The following is a 17830-nucleotide window of genomic DNA, read 5'->3' as shown; positions in this document are numbered from 1 at the left end:
CGACAGCAGTGGAGATACTGTCGAAGACAGTGCTGCCAAAGCGGAGTTACTAAACACAGCCTTCTGAAATGCCTTCACAAAAGAAGAAGAAGTAATTATTCCAGAATTGGAATCAAGAACAGCTGCCAATGTGAGTAACGTAGAAGTAAATATCCTCGGAGTAGTGAAGCAATTTTAATCTCAAGCAACTCAAATCACTTAAAATAAGAAAATCTTCTTATCCAGCTTGTATACCAATTAGGTTCCTTTCAGAGTATGCTGATGCATTAGCTCCATACTTAACAATCGTATACAACCGTTCGCTCGACGAAAGATGCATACCCAAAGACTGCAATGTTGCACAGATCACATCAATATTCAAGAATGGTGGTAGGAGTAATTACAGGCCCACATCATTAACGTCGACATGCAGCAGAATTTTGGAACATATAATGTGTTCGAAGGTTGTGTTACCTCGAAGAAAACGGTCTACTGACACACAGTCAACATGGGTTTAGAAAACATCGTTCTTGTGAAACACAACTAGCTCTTTATTCGAATGAAGTATTGAGTTTCAGACCGATTCAGTATTTCTGGAGTTCCGGAAGGCTTTTGACACTGTACCACACAAGCGACTTGTAGCGAAATTGCGTGGTTATGGAATATCGTCTCAGTTATGTGACTGGATTTGTGACTTCATGTTTGAGAGCTCACAGTTCGTAGTATTTGATGGAAAGTCATCAAATAACACAGAAGTGATTTCTGGCGTTCCCCAAGGTAGTGTTACAGGTCCTTTGCTGTTCCTTATCTATATAAACAATTTGGGAGAAGATCTGAGCAGTCGTCTTATGTTGTCTGAAGATGACGCTGTTGTTTATCGACAGAAGATCAAAAAAATTGCAGAACGATTTAGAAAAGATATCTGAATGGTGTGAAAATTGTTCAGATGTTCAAATGTGTGTGAAATCTTATGGGACTCAACTGCTAAGTCGTCAGTTCCTAAGCTTACACACTGCTTAACCAAAATTATCCTAAGGACAAACACACACACCCATGCCCGGAAGAGGATTCGAACCTCCGCCGGTACCAGCCGCACAATCCATGACTGCAGCGCCTTAAACCGCTCGGCTAATCCCGCGCGGCCGCGAAAATTGTCTGTTGACCCTAAATAACGAAAAATGTGAGGTCATAAACACGAGTGCTAAAACGAATTCGTTTACATGTGTCCGGAAACGCTTACTTTCCATGTTACAGCTAATTTTATTACTTCTCTTCAAATCACATTAATCATGGAATGGAAACACACAGCAACAGAACGTACCAGCGTGACTTCAAACACTTTGTTACAGGAAATGTTCAAAATGTCCTCCGTTAGCGAGGATACATGCATCCACCCTCCGTCGCATGGAATCCCTGATGCGCTGATGCAGCCCTGGAGAATGGCGTATTGTATCACAGCCGTCCACAATACGAGCACGAAGAGTCTCTACATTTGGTACCAGGGTTGCGTAGACAAGAGCTTTCAAATGCCCCCATAAATGAAAGTCAAGAGGGTTGAGGTCAGGAGAGCGTGGAGGCCATGGAATTGGTCCGCCTCTACCAATCCATCGGTCACCGGATCTGTTGTTGAGAAGCGTACGAACACTTCGACTGAAATGTGCGTAAGCTCCATCGTGCAAGAGCCACATGTTCTAGCAGCACAGGTAGAGTATCCCGTATGAAATCATGATAACGTGCTCCATTGAGCGTAGGTGGAAGAACATGGGGTCCAATCAAGACATCACCAACAATGCCTGCCCAAACGTTCACAGAAAATCTGTGTTGATGACGTGATTGCACAATTGCGTGCGGATTCTCGTCAGCTCACACATGTTGATTGTGAAATTTTACAATTTGATCACGTTGGAATGAAGCCTCATCCGTAAAGAGAACATTTGCACTGAAATGAGGATTGACACATTGTTGGATGAACCATTCGTAGAAGTGTACCCGTGGAGGCCAATCAGCTGCTGATAGTGCCTGCACACGCTGTACATGGTACGGAAACAACTGGTTCTCCCGTAGCACTCTCCATACAGTGACGTGGTCAACGTTACCTTGTACAGCAGCAACTTCTCTGACGCTAACATTAGGGTTATCGTCAACTGCACAAAGAATTGCTTCGTCCATTCCAGGTGTCCTCGTCGTTCTAGGTCTTCCCCAGTCGCGAGTCATAGGCTGGAATGTTCCGTGCTCCCTAAGACGCCGATCAATTATTTCGAACGTCTTCCTGTCGGGACACCTTCGTTCTGGAAATCTGTCTCGATACAAACGTACCGCGCCACGGCTATTGTCCCGTGCTATTCCATACATCAAATGGGCATCTGCCAACTCCGCAATTTGTAAACATTGGACTGACTGCAAAACCACGTTCGTGATGACCAGGAGCGACTCAGGATTCACACTCATAGCAGTGGAAAAGACCATGGGCTGTCCTGACCGACCCTGACCCTGTTCCTGACCGGGTTGCTCCCAACATGAAGTCTGTGATATAGGATGAGATCTGCGTGCTGTGTGTTGAGGGCGAATACACTGTTGATGCTACGTACTGATGTGCTTGATGCTGTAGAGCAATGAGTCGCTTGTCAACACAAGCACCGAAGTCAACATTACCTTCCTTCAATTGGGCCAACTGGCTGTGAATCGAGGAAGTACAGTACGTACTGACGAAACTAAAATGAGCTCTAACATGGAAATTAAGCGTTTCCGGACACATGTCCACGTAACATCTTTTCTTTATTTGTGTGTGAGGAATGTTTCCTGAAAGTTTGGCCGTACCTTTTTGTAACACCCTGTATATACATACACTCCTGGAAATTGAAATAAGAACACCGTGAATTCATTGTCCCAGGAAGGGGAAACTTTATTGACACATTCCTGGGGTCAGATACATCACATGATCACACTGACAGAACCACAGGCACATAGACACAGGCGACAGAGCATGCACAATGTCGGCACTAGTACAGTGTATATCCACCTTTCGCAGCAATGCAGGCTGCTATTCTCCCATGGAGACGATTGTAGAGATGCTGGATGTAGTCCTGTGGAACGGCTTGCCATGCCATTTCCACCTGGCGCCTCAGTTGGACCAGCGTTCGTGCTGGACGTGCAGACCGCGTGAGACGACGCTTCATCCAGTCCCAAACATGCTCAATGGGGAACAGATCCGGAGATCTTGCTGGCCAGGGTAGTTGACTTACACCTTCTAGAGCACGTTGGGTGGCACGGGATACATGCGGACGTGCATTGTCCTATTGGAACAGCAAGTTTCCTTGCCGGTCTAGGAATGGTAAAACGATGGGTTCGATGACGGTTTGGATGTACCGTGCACTATTCAGTGTCCCCTCGACGATCACCAGTGGTGTACGGTCAATGTAGGAGATCGCTCCCCACACCATGATGCTGGGTGTTGGCCCTGTGTGCCTCGGTCGTATGCGGTCCTGATTGTGGCGCTCACCTACACGGCGCCAAACACGCATACGACCATCATTGGCACCAAGGCAGAAGCGACTCTCATCGCTGAAGACGACACGTCTCCATTCGTCCCTCCATTCACGCCTGTCGCGACACCACTGGAGGCGGGCTGCACGATGTTGGGGCGTGAGCGGAAGACGGCCTAACGGTGTGCGGGACCGTAGCCCAGCTTCATGGAGACGGTTGCGAATGGTCCTCGCCGATACCCCAGGAGCAACAGTGTCCCTAATTTGCTGGGAAGTGGCGGTGCGGTCCCCTACGGCACTGCGTAGGATCCTACGGTCTTGACGTGCATCCGTGCGCCGCTGCAGTCCGGTCCCAGGTCGACGGGCACGTGCACCTTCCGCCGACCACTGGCGACAACATCGATGTACTGTGGAGACCTCACGCCCCACGTGTTGAGCAATTCGGCGGTACGTCCACCCGGCCTCCCGCATGCCCACTATACGCCCTCGCTCAAAGTCCGTCAACTGCACATACGGTTCACGTCCACGCTGTCGCGGCATGCTACCAGTGTTAAAGACTGCGATGGAGCTCCGTATGCCACGGCAAACTGGCTGACACTGACGGCGGCGGTGCACAAATGCTGCGCAGCTAGCGCCATTCGACGGCCAACACCGCGGTTCCTGGTGTGTCGGCTGTGCCGTGCGTGTGATCATTGCTTGTACAACCCTCTCGCAGTGTCCGGAGCAAGTATGGTGGGTCTGACACACCGGTGTCAATGTGTTCTTTTTTCCATTTCCAGGAGTGTATTTAGTAGAACCACCGAGCATTGTTCCCGGCAGTTTGCATTTGAAATAATGAATTGCATAATGACAGTACATTGCACACACGTAGTTAGTGTAGTTGGCATTATTTGTTCTAATTGCTGTAATATGTATTTCTGGTTTTCCGATAACGAAGCGTAACTGTACTGTATGTGCGCTGTCGTGAATGAGTGCATTTCTTTCATCCTAAATGTTCTGTTTTGCACAAGGATATCTAACTATGTTGTACGAAATACAGCGCTGTGAGTCTACTGGGCATGTACCTGTCCTAACTTGGCAGTGAGTAACATTTTCTCTAATATTCTTTACAAAATAAGCTACAGTAATATTCAGTGGGTCAATTAACTTTGGGTGAATTGTTTTGTGTATGATAACTTTCATCCTATGCGACGTGTAACTATCACTGAGAGTTCGGGTCACAATCTGTCCCAGATGGAAAGAACGATACCATATTGTTGGAAGAAATAAGAGTTTACCGCGTTTTGCTGCTTGGCAGTATATTATGATCCCGGCGACACACAAGTAGTGACGCAGTTCTCTGCACTTCTGTATCAGGATAGTTTAGTGTGATTAACACAGTCACTAATTTCAGTTCAGCGAAAAGCAACGAATCCGTTTTTGTGCTGAAGTATCGCAGTAGTTTTATGTTGTACCTTGAACCGTGCATCACCTATTCTATTACATTTTGAATGCCGAACTAGTCAATTCACTTGGGTGATAAGTGGACTCCCTCACAAACACAGCACCTACCTTCGACGGAATTGCTTACTGATACGAAATGAAATACGAAAGTAACTTCCCTTAACAACTCCCTTCGAAATTACTCAAGACATAATAAACAGTCAGACTAGATATGAAAAGCACAACAATTCCTTATTTCAATTTAATTGTATTCTTTCTTTATGATCTTATTAGTATTTAGGGTTAAAGACTGATAGTGTTCACATTTTGCAGTCTGCCTTCGGCTTTTCTGAACACAATTTAATGCACTGGTAGATAAAGGCAATTCGTAAGCGCTAGCAAGAACGAATCGATTGGTTGCCCGTGTAGCAACGTTTAAGTTTCTCTTTCGTCCGCAGAGTCGCTCCTTTTCTATGGGTTTTCTGTGTGTGTGTGTGTGTGTGTGTGTGTGTGTGTGTGTGTGTGTGTGTGTGTATGAGTTTACTGGTGCCTGCTAGCACTTGCTGTTTGCCTTACGTACCAACGTATTAACGGTTATTTATGAAAGACCAAGGTGTATTGCCAGATGTGAATCTTAAACACTAAATACTAACATGATTTTATGAGCTATATTTCTCAGTCTATTTTTCTGTAATGAGTGCGTGAATAATTCTTCTGATGCAAATGAGACAGGAATAAGCTTGATAAATTTATTATATATTGTCATACTATATAAATAGAAAGTCCCGACCTGTGCTCAAATTTCGAGTTTTCGAGGCTTGTTCGATTCGTAGGTGTAGCAGCTTTACGTTTACGTGAAGTGATTTTGACATAAATTGCTGTGCGTCGTGAGCACTATAAATAGGTGCAACAGTAGCAGAAGCAAATCATGTCTGTATGACGGTGTAATATTTATTTTCCAAGACACCGCGGCATAGTGTGATACTCTCACTATCTTCAAACTCTGGTACTTTATGTTTTATAAACGTTTAATATTCTAAACGTCAAGTGCTACAGTAAAGTTTTGAGACATATCGGTGTAATGCGTTGTCTAAAATTGGAACAGAAAGAGTACATGATTGCACTGAGATGAACTGAAAAGTAATGTGCCACGAAAGACAAGCGTAGTGGTTTATAAAACGCAGTATTGCTCGTAATTAAATCACTGCACAATAACCAGACACAATTACTGTGTCACATAATACAGATACAAGGGCTTTCAAATGTTAAATCCGAATGAGAAAAACTATTTATTTTGAAGTAGTTCTGATATGCTGAACGATGCTGTGAAAGTAAAATTAGGTTTTGTGTACACCAGAAATACCTATTAGAATATATTTGTACTTGTATATGGTCTTACACTATGATTTATTTGTTCTTTCTAAAGAACTTTGTTGTTCAGATTACAAACTGTCTAGATTTTATCGCCACTACTGACAACGGGAGTGTAAAAACACGAGTTATCTTAATACAAGGATTTTAGCAGAGTTCAATGAATACAATTAATTTATATCAGTCTATGCTCTCTTCAGTATAGAGATAAGCCCGACTGTCAACACATCTGATACCTGCTTCAAAGATTGCAACTAAATTGATAAAAGTACTTTAGTTGTTGTTTGCGTCCGCCTTTTATCTGTTAACTGGCTTCCTCAGAATCTCAGTAGTTACGTGTGAGGCTCGGGAACATAACGTGTTGCTCTGTGCTCGTAATAATGGAACGACGAAAGTTTGTTGGACTAGAAGTTTTTGCCGTAAGTTATATTGAATTATCTACGTTAATGTGCTTGACCCAGTATTTGAGTCAGTGTGTATGCGTGGGAGGAGGTTCGATGCATTAGTAGTAGTAGTAGTAGTAATTCTGTCGAGCCGCATAACACTTTAACAAAGATACGGAACATGTCAAGATATTACAATTTCATAACAAGGAAAAAAGACATATACAGATATTTACATTCCCACAGGGCAAAGATAGGACAGACAGAAGGTCGAGTCCATATAGTGGAAATTTGCTTGAAGTAATTAACTACGAAAAACATGAATTAGAATAGCCAGATGAAGACTGGAACCTCCATCCTTCCGAATACAGGTCGGCCTTTTTAAAACAGCGTAACATTCAGTACCTTCTCATTACTTACGTGGTCTACCCACCTAATCTTCAGCATTATTCTGTAGTACCACATTTCTAAAGCTTCTATTCTCTTCTTGCGTAAACTGTTTATCGTCCATGTTTCTCTTTGATAAATCCCTAAACTCAACACAAATACTTTCAGAACAGACTTCCTAACACTGAAATCTATATTCAGTGTTAACAAATTCCTCTTGTGCTAAAACGCTTTACTTGCCATTGCCAGTCTACATTTTCTATGCTCTCTAGTTCGACGTCATCATCTATTTTGATGCCCAAATAATAAAACTCGTCTACTGCCTTAAGTGTCTCGTTTGCTAATCTAATTTCTTCAACATGACTTGATTCAATTCGACTTGTTTTGCTTTTGTTGACGTTCGTCTTATATCCTCGTTTCAAGACCTTGTCCAGTCTTTTCAGTTGCTCTTCCAAGTCTTTTGCTGTCTCTGACAGAACTACAATATCATCGGCATCGGAAAACATTAACTTTAATTCTTACATCAGATTTTTCTTTGGTCTCCTTTACTATTTGCTTAGTGTATAGTTTCAGTAACATCGGGGACAGGTTAAAATCCTGTCTCCCTTCTCAACCACTGCTTCCCTCTCATTTCCCTCGACCCTTACAACTGCTGTCTAGTTTCTTTACAAGTTGTAAACAGCCTTTCGCGCCCAGTATTTTACCCCTCTCAACTGAAGAATTTCAAAGACGGTAATCCAGTCAACACTGTCAAATGCTTTCTCTAAGTATACAAACACCATAGACGTAGGTTCGTCTTTACTTAACCTATCTCCTAAAAAAATTTGTAACTTACTTCTGTAAAATATCGGCGGATGTATACCAATGCCTTGTTGATGCGGCCGATGTTCGTTGGTGGATTCTTGTCGTTGCGATCGCAAGTAATTCGGATATAAAATAATTTTTTGTAATGCTTGGACGGTTGTCTCGTAGTACTCCAGCTGTGCTCCTAGTGAAGATAGTTGTGCACTGTGATTCAACCTCTTTGATCCCTAATCCGTTTGAAGTCGCCCTAAGGTTGTTTTCTTGTGCATGACTTGAAAGATATTCCCTTGCCAGTTATATAAATAAGCGAGAGCTAATGCCCGTATTTTATTTCCTAATTTGTTATAATGGGAAATATCGCAGCTATGTGTTATATTCTACTAAATACAATAAGTGCGCTTGGAGAAAGGTTACTCTCTGTGTTCAATTAAAATTACGCTAGATGTGATCTTTGACAGGATGCCGTAGTGGGGAAAGTTTCATTCACCAAATCATTTTGACCATATACTTTGGACTATGGGTCGGCGTGATCCCTAGACGTTTAATCTCTCTCGTGGCTGTAGCTGGGTTTAGTCCATGTAATCGGTTTGGGAACCTAGAAGCCTTATTTTTGATATGTTGGAACCGCTCCCAAAAGTTTTGCTCCAGTTGCATCTTCAAACTTCTTTATTATTCGTTTGATTGTGTCAACGTCTTCCCTGGAACTGACGATCACACTCACGTCATCTGCATAAGCTTGGCAAACTGTTCTTATGTTAAGTGTCTCAAGACTTTGCAGGGTACTATGGAATTTTTTCAATAAATGTTCTACTGCTGTGGCGAGCAGCGACATTGTTTAATCGTCACTGAAGCTGTCAGCTGCCCATTAATCTTCAGTCTCTATCCTATTTCAGTTATGCATTTTTATCAGCTTTGTAAGCGGATCACCAAAACCTATTTGACCCATAGTTTGAAATAAAACCTGGTGATAAGCCCTGCCAAATCCTTTATTAAAATCTAGAAAAGCTGTTGTTAATGTTGTCATGCATATTCAATCTCGTTTTGTATATCCATGTTAAATCTACTATACCTCTGTATTTGTCTAGAATATTTGGTACGGTCCAATTACCTTACCTATTATTTGCTTTACTCTGCTGTTTATAACGTTTGTTAAATTTTTTAAGTCGACGTTGAGCAACGTAAGAGGACGGGAATTTTTGTCCTATTACTCTGGGCAGTCTTTCATATGATAATGATTCCCTCGTAAATTGCCGGAGGAAGACGATATTTACTAAGATTTCATCGTACATTTCGGTGAGTTCCTCAACTACCATATCCCAAAACTGTTCACCGAGTGAGGTGGCGCAGAGGTTAGCACAATGGACTTGCATTCGGGAGGACAGCCGGCCTGAGCGGCCGATTCATTCTGGAATCGCGCGACCGCTACGGTCGAAGGTTCGAATCCTGCCTCGGGCATAGATGTGTGTGATGTCTTTAGGTTAGTTTGGTTTAAGTAGTTCTAAGTTCCAGGGGACTGATGACCTCCGTTGTCAAATCCCATAGTGCTCAGAGCCATTTGAACCATTTTCGAACCATTCGGGAGGACAACGGTTCAAACCCGCGTCCAGCCCTCCAGATTTAGGTTTTCCGTGATTTCTCTAAGTCGCTCAAGACAAATGCCGCAATTGTTCCTTTAAAAGGGCACAGCTGATATCCTTCGTCATCCATGACACAATCCGAGATTGTGCTCCGTCTCTCATAACCTAGGTGTCCACAGAACATTAAACTCAGTCTTCCTTCCTTCCTTCTAAAACTGTTCATAACATTCGATAGGCAATCGTTGTAATCCAGCAGCTTCTCTCTTCGGAGCGTTGATGACGATACGTTTGACATCCTGATTTGTTATCCTAACGATTAGTTCTTCGTTATCTCTTGATTCAGAACACGAAGTGATACTGTTCAAAAAGTAATCTGTCGATGTCTCTTCTACATTCGGTGCTGAGTAGAGATCCGTATAATATTTCACAGCGTATTCCTTGATCGTGCTTTGTTGAAAATATTCATTTCCATCATAATCTAGAAGCTTAGGAATCAATTTTTGTTTGATCCTTTTGGTTTCTCCTATTATGTGATAGACGGATGCAATTTCATGATTGATGTCATTGATATCTGGAGCCCGTACTTTAATAACAGGTAAACTTTCGCGAACTGCTGCTGTTATTTGCTATTTAATTCCTTTTTTTTAAGGGGGGGGGGGGGCTTAGAGCATCCGGTCGATCGCACAGTTCTTGTGAAATTGTAAAGTAAGATGACAGTATTTCTCCTCCAGTATGATTTATTCTGTACAAACTAGATGATACATTTCTTTATTTGCGTCTTTGCTCAGTCCGTCCACTGTAGCACTCTTTGTCGATGCCTGTTCGTCTATCGAAAGATATGCTCCCAAATGTCTTGAATTTCCTGCCTTAATATGTTATCGCCAAGTAGCGACACACTCAACTGCCATGCGCCACGCCCTAGAAAATTTTCTGTCTGGTGTACGTAACGGTTACATGGCAAGTGCAATGGTCGGCAAAGATGAGCGGCCTCAGAATCTCGTAGGTTATTTAACGTAGCTTTGGAGAAGTAAATTCTGTCTAGTCTACTGGCAGACTGGCTATTGACGTACGTGTAGCATGTAACATTAAGGTCTGGGTACATCCAGGTGCCCCCCATGAACCATGGACCTTGCCGTTGGTGGGAATGCTTGTGTGCCTCAGCGATACAGATGGCCGTACCGTAGGTGCAACCACAACGGAGGGGTATCTGTTGAGCGGCCAGACAAACATGTGGTTCCTGAAGAGGGGCAGCAGCCTTTTCAGTAGTTGCAGGGGCAACAGTCTGGATGATTGACTGATCTGGCCTTGTAACATTAACCAAAACGGCCTTGCTGTGCTGGTACTGCGAACGGCTGAAAGCAAGGGGAAACTACAGCCGTAATTTTTCCCGAGGACATGCAGCTTTACTGTATGATTAAATGATGATGGCGTCCTCTTGGGTAAAATATTCCGGAGGTAAAATAGTCCCCCATTCGGATTCCGGGCGGGAACTACTCAGGAGGACGTCGTTATCTGGAGAAAGAAAACTGGTGTTCTACGGATCGGAGCGTGGAATGTCAGATCCCTTAATCGGGCAGGTAGGTTAGAAAATTTAAAAAGGGAAATGGATAGGTTAGAGTTAGATATAATGGGAATTAGTGAAGTTCGGTGGAAGGAGGAACAAGATTTTTGGTCAGGTGATTACAGGGTTATAAATACAAAATCAAATAGGGGTAATGCAGGAGTAGGTTTAATAATGAATAAAAAAATAGGAGTGCGGATTAGCTACTACAAACAGCATAGTGAACGTATTGTTGTGGCCAAGATAGACACAAAGCCCATGCCTACTACAGTAGTACAAGTTTATGTGCCAACTAGCTCTGCAGATGATGAAGAAATAGATGAAATGTATGACGAGGTAAAAGAAATTATTCAGGTAGTGAAGGGAGACGAAAATTTAATAGTCATGGGTGACTAGAATTCGTCAGTAGGAAAAGGGAGAGAAGGAAACATAGTAGGTGAATATGGATTGGGGGGAAGGAATGAAAGAGGAAGCCGTCTTGTAGTATTTTGCACAGAGCATAACTTAATCATAGCTAACACTTGGTTCAAGAATCATAAAAGAAGATTGTATACCTGGAAGAATCCTGGAGATACTAAAAGGTATCAGATAGATTATATAATGGTAAGACAGAGATTTAGGAACCAGGTTTTAAATTGTAAGACATTTCCTGGGGCAGATGCGGATTCTGACCACCTTCTATTGGTTATGAACTGCAGATTGAAACTGAAGAAACTGCAAAAAGGTGGGAATTTAAGGAGATGGGACCAGGATAAACTGAAAGAACCAGAGGTTGTAGAGAGTTTCAGGGAGAACATAAGGGAACAATTGACAGGAATGGGGGAAAGAAATACAGTAGAAGAAGAATGGGTAGCTCTGAGGGATGAAGTAGTTAAGGCAGCAGACGATCAAGTAGGTAAAAAGACGAGGGCTAATAGAAATCCTTGGGTAACAGAAGAAATATTGAATTTAATTGATGAAAGGAGAAAGTAAATGAAGTAGGCAAAAAGGAATACAAACGTCTCAAAAATGATATCGACAGGAAGTGTAAAATGGCTAAGCAGGGATGGCTAGAGAACAAATGTAAGGATGTAGAGGGTTATCTCACTAGGGGTAAGATAGATATTGCCTACAGGAAAATTAAAGAGACCTTTGGAGAGAAGAGAACCACTTTTATGAATATCAAGAGCTCAGATGGCAACCCAGTTCTAAGCAAAGAAGGGAAGGCAGAAAGGTGGAAGGAGTATATAGAGGGTTTATACAAGGGCGATGTACTTGAGGACAATATTATGGAAATGGAAGAGGATGTAGATGAAGACGAAATGGGAGATAAGATACTGCGTGAAGAGTTTGACAGAGCACTGAAAGACCTGAGTCGAAACAAGGCCCCGGGAGTAGACAACATTCCATTAGAACTACTGATGGCCTCGGGAGAGCCAGTCATGACAAAACTCTACCATCTAGTGAGCACGATGTATGAGACAGGCGAAATACCCTCAGACTTCAAGAAGAATATAATAATTCCAATCCCAAAGAAAGCAGGTGTTGACAGATGTGAAAATTACCGAACTATCAGTTTAATAAGTCACAGCTGCAAAATACTAACGCGAATTCTTTACAGACGAATGGAAAAACTGGTAGAAGTGGACCTCGGGGAAGATCAGTTTGGATTCCGTAGAAATGTTGGAACACGTGAGGCAATACTAACCTTACGACTTATCTTAGAAGAAAGATTAAGGAAAGCAAACCTACGTTTCTAGCATTTGTAGACTTAGAGAAACCTTTTGACAATGATAACTGGAATACTCTCAAATTCTGAAGGTGGCAGGGGCAAAATACAGGGAGCGAAAGACTATTTACAATTTGTACAGAAACCAGATGGCAGTTATAAGAGTAGAGGGGCATGAAAGGGAAGCAGTGGTTGGGAAAGGAGTTAGACAGGGTTGTAGCCTCTCCCCGATGTTATTCAATCTGTATATTGAGCAAGCAGTAAAGGAAACAAAAGAAAAATTCGGAGTAGGTATTAAAATTCATGGAGAAGAAGTAAAAACTTTGAGGTTCGCCGATGACATTGTAATTCTGTCAGAGACAGCAAAGGACTTGGAAGAGCAGTTGAACGGAATGGACAGTGTCTTGAAAGGAGGATATAAGATGAACATCAACAAAAGCAAAACGAGGATAATGGAATGTAGTCAAATTAAGTCGGGTGATGCTGAACGAATTAGATTAGGAAATGAGACACTTAAAGTAGTAAAGGAGTTTTGTTATTTAGGGAGTAAAATAACTGATGATGGTCGAAGTAGGGAGGATATAGAATGTAGACTGGCAATGGCAAGGAAAGCGTTTCTCAAGAAGAGAAATTTGTTAACATCGAGTATAGATTTAAGTGTCAGGAAGTCGTTTCTGAAAGTATTTGTATGGAGTGTAGCCATGTATGGAAGTGAAACATGGACGATAACTAGTTTGGACAAGAAGAGAATAGAAGCTTTCGAAATGTGGTGCTACAGAAGAATGCTGAAGATAAGGGGGTAGATCATGTAACTAATGAGGAGGTATTGAGTAGGATTGGGGAGAAGAGAAGTATGTAGGTTTGGTAGGACATGTTTTGAGGCATCAAGGGATGACAAATTTAGCATTGGAGGGCACCGTGGAGGGTAAAAATCGTTGAGGGAGACCAAGAGATGAATACACTAAGCAGATTCAGTAGGATGTAGGTTGCAGTAGGTACTGGGAGATGAAGAAGCTTGCACAGGATAGAGTAGCATGGAGAGCTGCATCAAACCAGTCTCAGGACTGAAGACCACAACAACAACATCCAGGTGCCTTAAAGCTCTAAGCCATCTGTTAAAGTTTTTAACTATGGGCAGAATTTACAGCTCATGAACTGATCTTATTTCCTTATCACTTAATAGAAGTCTCCGACTGTTACACTATGTGATCAAAAATATCCGGACACTTGGCTGAAAATTTAAGTTCGTGGTGCACTCCATCGGTAATGCTGGAATTCAACGTGGTGTTGGATCACCCTTATCCTTGATGGTAGCTTCCACTCTCGCAGGCATACGTTCAGTCAGGTACTGGAAGGTTTCTTGGGGAATGGCAGCCCATTCTTCACGGAGTGCTGTACTTAGGAGAGGTATCGATGTCGGTCGGTGAGGCCTGCCACGAATCTGCGTTCCAAAACATCCCAAAGGTGTTCTGTAGGATTCAGGTCAGGACTCTGTGGAGGCCAGTCCATTACAGCGATGTTATTGCCTTGTAACCACTCCGCCACAGGCCGCGCATTATCAACAGGTGCTCGATCGTGTTGAAAGATGCAGTCGCCATCCCCGAATTGCTCTTCAACAGTGGGATGCAAGAAGATGCTTAGAAAATCAGTGTAGGACTATACTGTGATAGTGCCACACGGAACAACAAGGGAGGCAAGCCCCCTCCATGAAAACAGGACCACACCATAACACCACCGCTTCCGAATTTTACTGTTAGTACTACACACGTTGGCAGACGACGTTCACCAGGCATTCGCCGTACCCACACCCAGCCATCGGATCGCCACATCGTGTACCTTGATTCGTCACTCCACACAACGTTTCTTCAGTGTTCAATCGTCCAATGTTTACTCTCCTTACACCAAGTGAGGCGTCGTTTGGCAATTACTGGGTGTTGTGTGGCTTATGAGCAGCCGCTCGACCATGAAATCCAAGTTTTCACACGTCCTGCCTAACTGTCATAGTACTTCAAAAATGGTTCAAATGGCTCTAAGGACTATGGGATTTAACATCTCAGATCGTCAGTCCCCTAGACTTAGAGCTACTAAACCTAACTAACCTAACGACGTCACACACATCCGTGCCCGAGGCAGGATTCCAACCTGCGACCGTAGCAGCCGGACTGAAGCACCTAGAACCGATCGGCCACCGAGACCGGCGTGTCATAGTACTTGCAGTGGATCCTGATGCAGTCTGGAATTCCTGTGTGATAGTCTGGATAGATGTCTGCCTGCTACACATTACGACCCTCTTCAATTGTCGGCGGTCTCTGTCAGTAAACAGACGTTGTCGGACTGTACGCTTTTGTGCTCTACATGTCCCTTCACGTTTCCAATTCACAATTACATCGGAAACTGTCGAGATAGGGATGTTTAGGATTGTGGAAATCTCGGGTACAGGTGTGTGGAACAAGTGACGCACAATCACCTGATCACGTTCGAAGTCCGTGAGTTCCTCAGATTTCGCCATACTGCTCTCTCAAGATGTCTAATGACTACTGAGGTCGCTGATATGGAGCATCACAATCCACCTAATATGAAAAACGTAGGTTTAGGGAAGTGTCCGGATACTTTTGATCACTCAGTATATATGTCGACATACACCAGTAATGACTCTGATTTCGTGTCGAAATAACTCACTTCTCGCTCTCCTACCATCTGTACTCGTTGAAGCGCATATGGTGAGAAGGCGCACATCCCCAACGCAGGGCAGCAATGCCTCTTCCTGACTCTACGTACGCTTGAACCACACATTATATACCACCCTTTCTGTATAGACTCGGCGTTCCAGATACTTCACCAATACTGAGTATCTCATCAAATTCAAATATGTCAGAAATATTTGGTGTGATCACTTCTTGGCCAAGAACTACGTCTACATCCATAGAATATAAATAAAGGGTTACCCATTTTAATTTTACGTCTGATTGAATTCGATTGATGTTGACAGTCGCTATTTGAAATGACTGCATGCTCACGTCCAACAATTCAAGATCCTGTGACCAGGTTAAGTTGTTTTCTACATTTTACAGGTGTGTCGTTGCCAATGATTGTTCCTGCAGCTAATCTACTTTCCGTGTAACATCGAAGCTTCAGGAGAGTCAGCACTATAGTACTGTCCATTGCAAACTTATTTTTCAGTTTTGATTTTCCTTGTTATGCCCCAATTTAATTTCTGAACCAGAGTCATTCCCAATAGGTTCACTTTCTGTTCCTCCATTCTCGTCATCTTCGTATTCTCTTTCTGCATTTTTCCTACTTTTTCTACTTGTCACATTTCGACTGTATTTGACTTTCTCGCGTGGTATCTTCGCAACAACTTGAGGTTTTGTAGCCTTCTGGTTGTTGTTCCTTACCTCCGCGCCCTTTCCTGAGAGTTTTTTGTATTCTGTGACAAACTATACTTCCCTGTTTACATGTTTCAGTAGCTGCTTGAGTTTCTCTCAGCTGTTCTTGTGTTGTTTCCTGACGTGTTGTGTCCTGCATCGGTTGATGTTAACAATCCTGCTGTGGACGGCTCAAGGGGCTCGCCATGTATGATTGTTGGGATTGGGGAACAACCGTTTCCTCATGATTTCCCGTTTCCATTTCGGGTCAACCCTGTATCAATGTAATGTTAGACTTCTGTTTCCTAGGTATCTGTGCCGATTCTGGGGATCATCGATTCTACAGTTCGTTGGTAGATTTGTGGAGTTTTGTGGCACCAGGTGTGTACACACAATTCATGTAATTCCCTGTAGATAACTGACCGATCGAGGTGGCGCCGTGGTCGGCACACTGGACTCGCATTCGGGAGGACGACGGTTCTAACCCGCGTCCGGCCATCCTGTTTTAGGTTTTCTGTGGTTCAAATGGCTCTGAGCACTATGGGACTCGACTTCTGAGGTCATGAGTCCCCTAGAACTTAGAACTAGTTAAACCTAACTAACCTAAGGACATCACACACATCCATGCCCGAGGCAGGATTCTAACCTGCGACCGTAGCGGTCTCGCGGTTCCAGACTGCAGCGCCTAGAAACGCACGGCCACTTCGGCCGGCTTTAGGTTTTCTATGATTTCCCTAAATCGCTTCAACCTAATGTCGGGATGGTTCCTTTGAAATAGCACGGCCGAATTCCTCCCCCATCCTTCCCTAATCCGATGGGACCAAGAACCTCATTGTGTGGTCGGTCCCCTTTCTCAAACCAACCAACCGACTAACCGCAATGATGGCGCTCGATAGCGGCGCAAACGGAACTATCGGATTCACATCAGGCGAATGACATTAAAGTAATTTCACTATCATGCTCCTCGAACCACTGTAGCATCATTCTGGCTTCGAGACACGGACAGTTACACTGTTGAAAGATGGCATCGGCGTTAGGGAAGACATCAAGCATGAAGTGATGCAGGTGGTCTACAGCTGACATGGTGTGTTAGATAAGTGCCACAGATCCCATGCAAGCGCAGGGAATGTCTCTCATACCTTAATACTACCCCCACCAGCCTGCTTCCGTGGCGCGGTGCACGTTTCGAGCCGCCGTTCGCCTGCATGACGGAGTTTGTGGAGACGACCATCGGCCTGGTGAAGCAAAAATGTGATTCGTCCGGCGAGCCGACACGTTTCCAGGGATACAATGTCCGATCTCAATGATCCCGAGTCCACTGCAGCCGTAAGTAACGAAGTCGTTGAACCAACATGTGAACGCGCAGCGTCATCTGCTGCGGAGCCCCTTGTTCAACAGTGTGCGCTGATTCCTGAGCTCTGAAATACATGTGTGCCCATTAGCGCTGTGCTCTTTCGCCATTGGTGCCACAGATCGCCATCTATCCTAGATTACACAGCAGTCAAGCCTCCAGACCCCACACTCTGTGTAGAGCCGTGGACGTCAAACCACTAAACGCCTAATGGTAGCATCACTGCCCTTCTACCACTTTCCGTAGATTCTAATGACAGGAACACGTGAGCATTCGACCAGCATCGCTGTTTTAGAGGTATTCGTTCGCTGGTTCTGCGTAGTAAAAATCTGTTCTTTGGCAAAGTCGCTTATTTCAGTGGATTTCTCCATTTTCAGCGCTTATCTTCGCTAAGGTAATTCCCCACCCGTCTTTGCTCCGCTCACATGGCTTTCTGTTGA

General features: G+C 43.7%; 1 protein-coding gene across 1 annotated transcript in view; it reads left to right on the top strand.

Annotated features, from left to right (window-relative positions):
* The first annotated feature begins 6601 nt into the window (after positions 1 to 6601).
* Positions 6602 to 17830, top strand: part of LOC124607105 — a 37420-nt gene continuing 26191 nt past the window's right edge. Inside the window, exon 1 of the mRNA XM_047139302.1 lies at positions 6602 to 6673. Coding sequence (XP_046995258.1) covers positions 6635 to 6673 — 39 coding nt within the window. The 5' untranslated portion in view covers positions 6602 to 6634. The remainder of the gene's footprint in view (positions 6674 to 17830) is intronic.

The sequence above is a fragment of the Schistocerca americana genome, chromosome 3 (genome assembly GCF_021461395.2).
Source record: "Schistocerca americana isolate TAMUIC-IGC-003095 chromosome 3, iqSchAmer2.1, whole genome shotgun sequence".
NCBI classification, from domain to species: domain Eukaryota; kingdom Metazoa; phylum Arthropoda; class Insecta; order Orthoptera; family Acrididae; genus Schistocerca; species Schistocerca americana.
The sequence above is the reverse complement of the archived record's forward strand: the minus strand, read 5'-3'. Positions and strand labels throughout refer to the sequence as shown.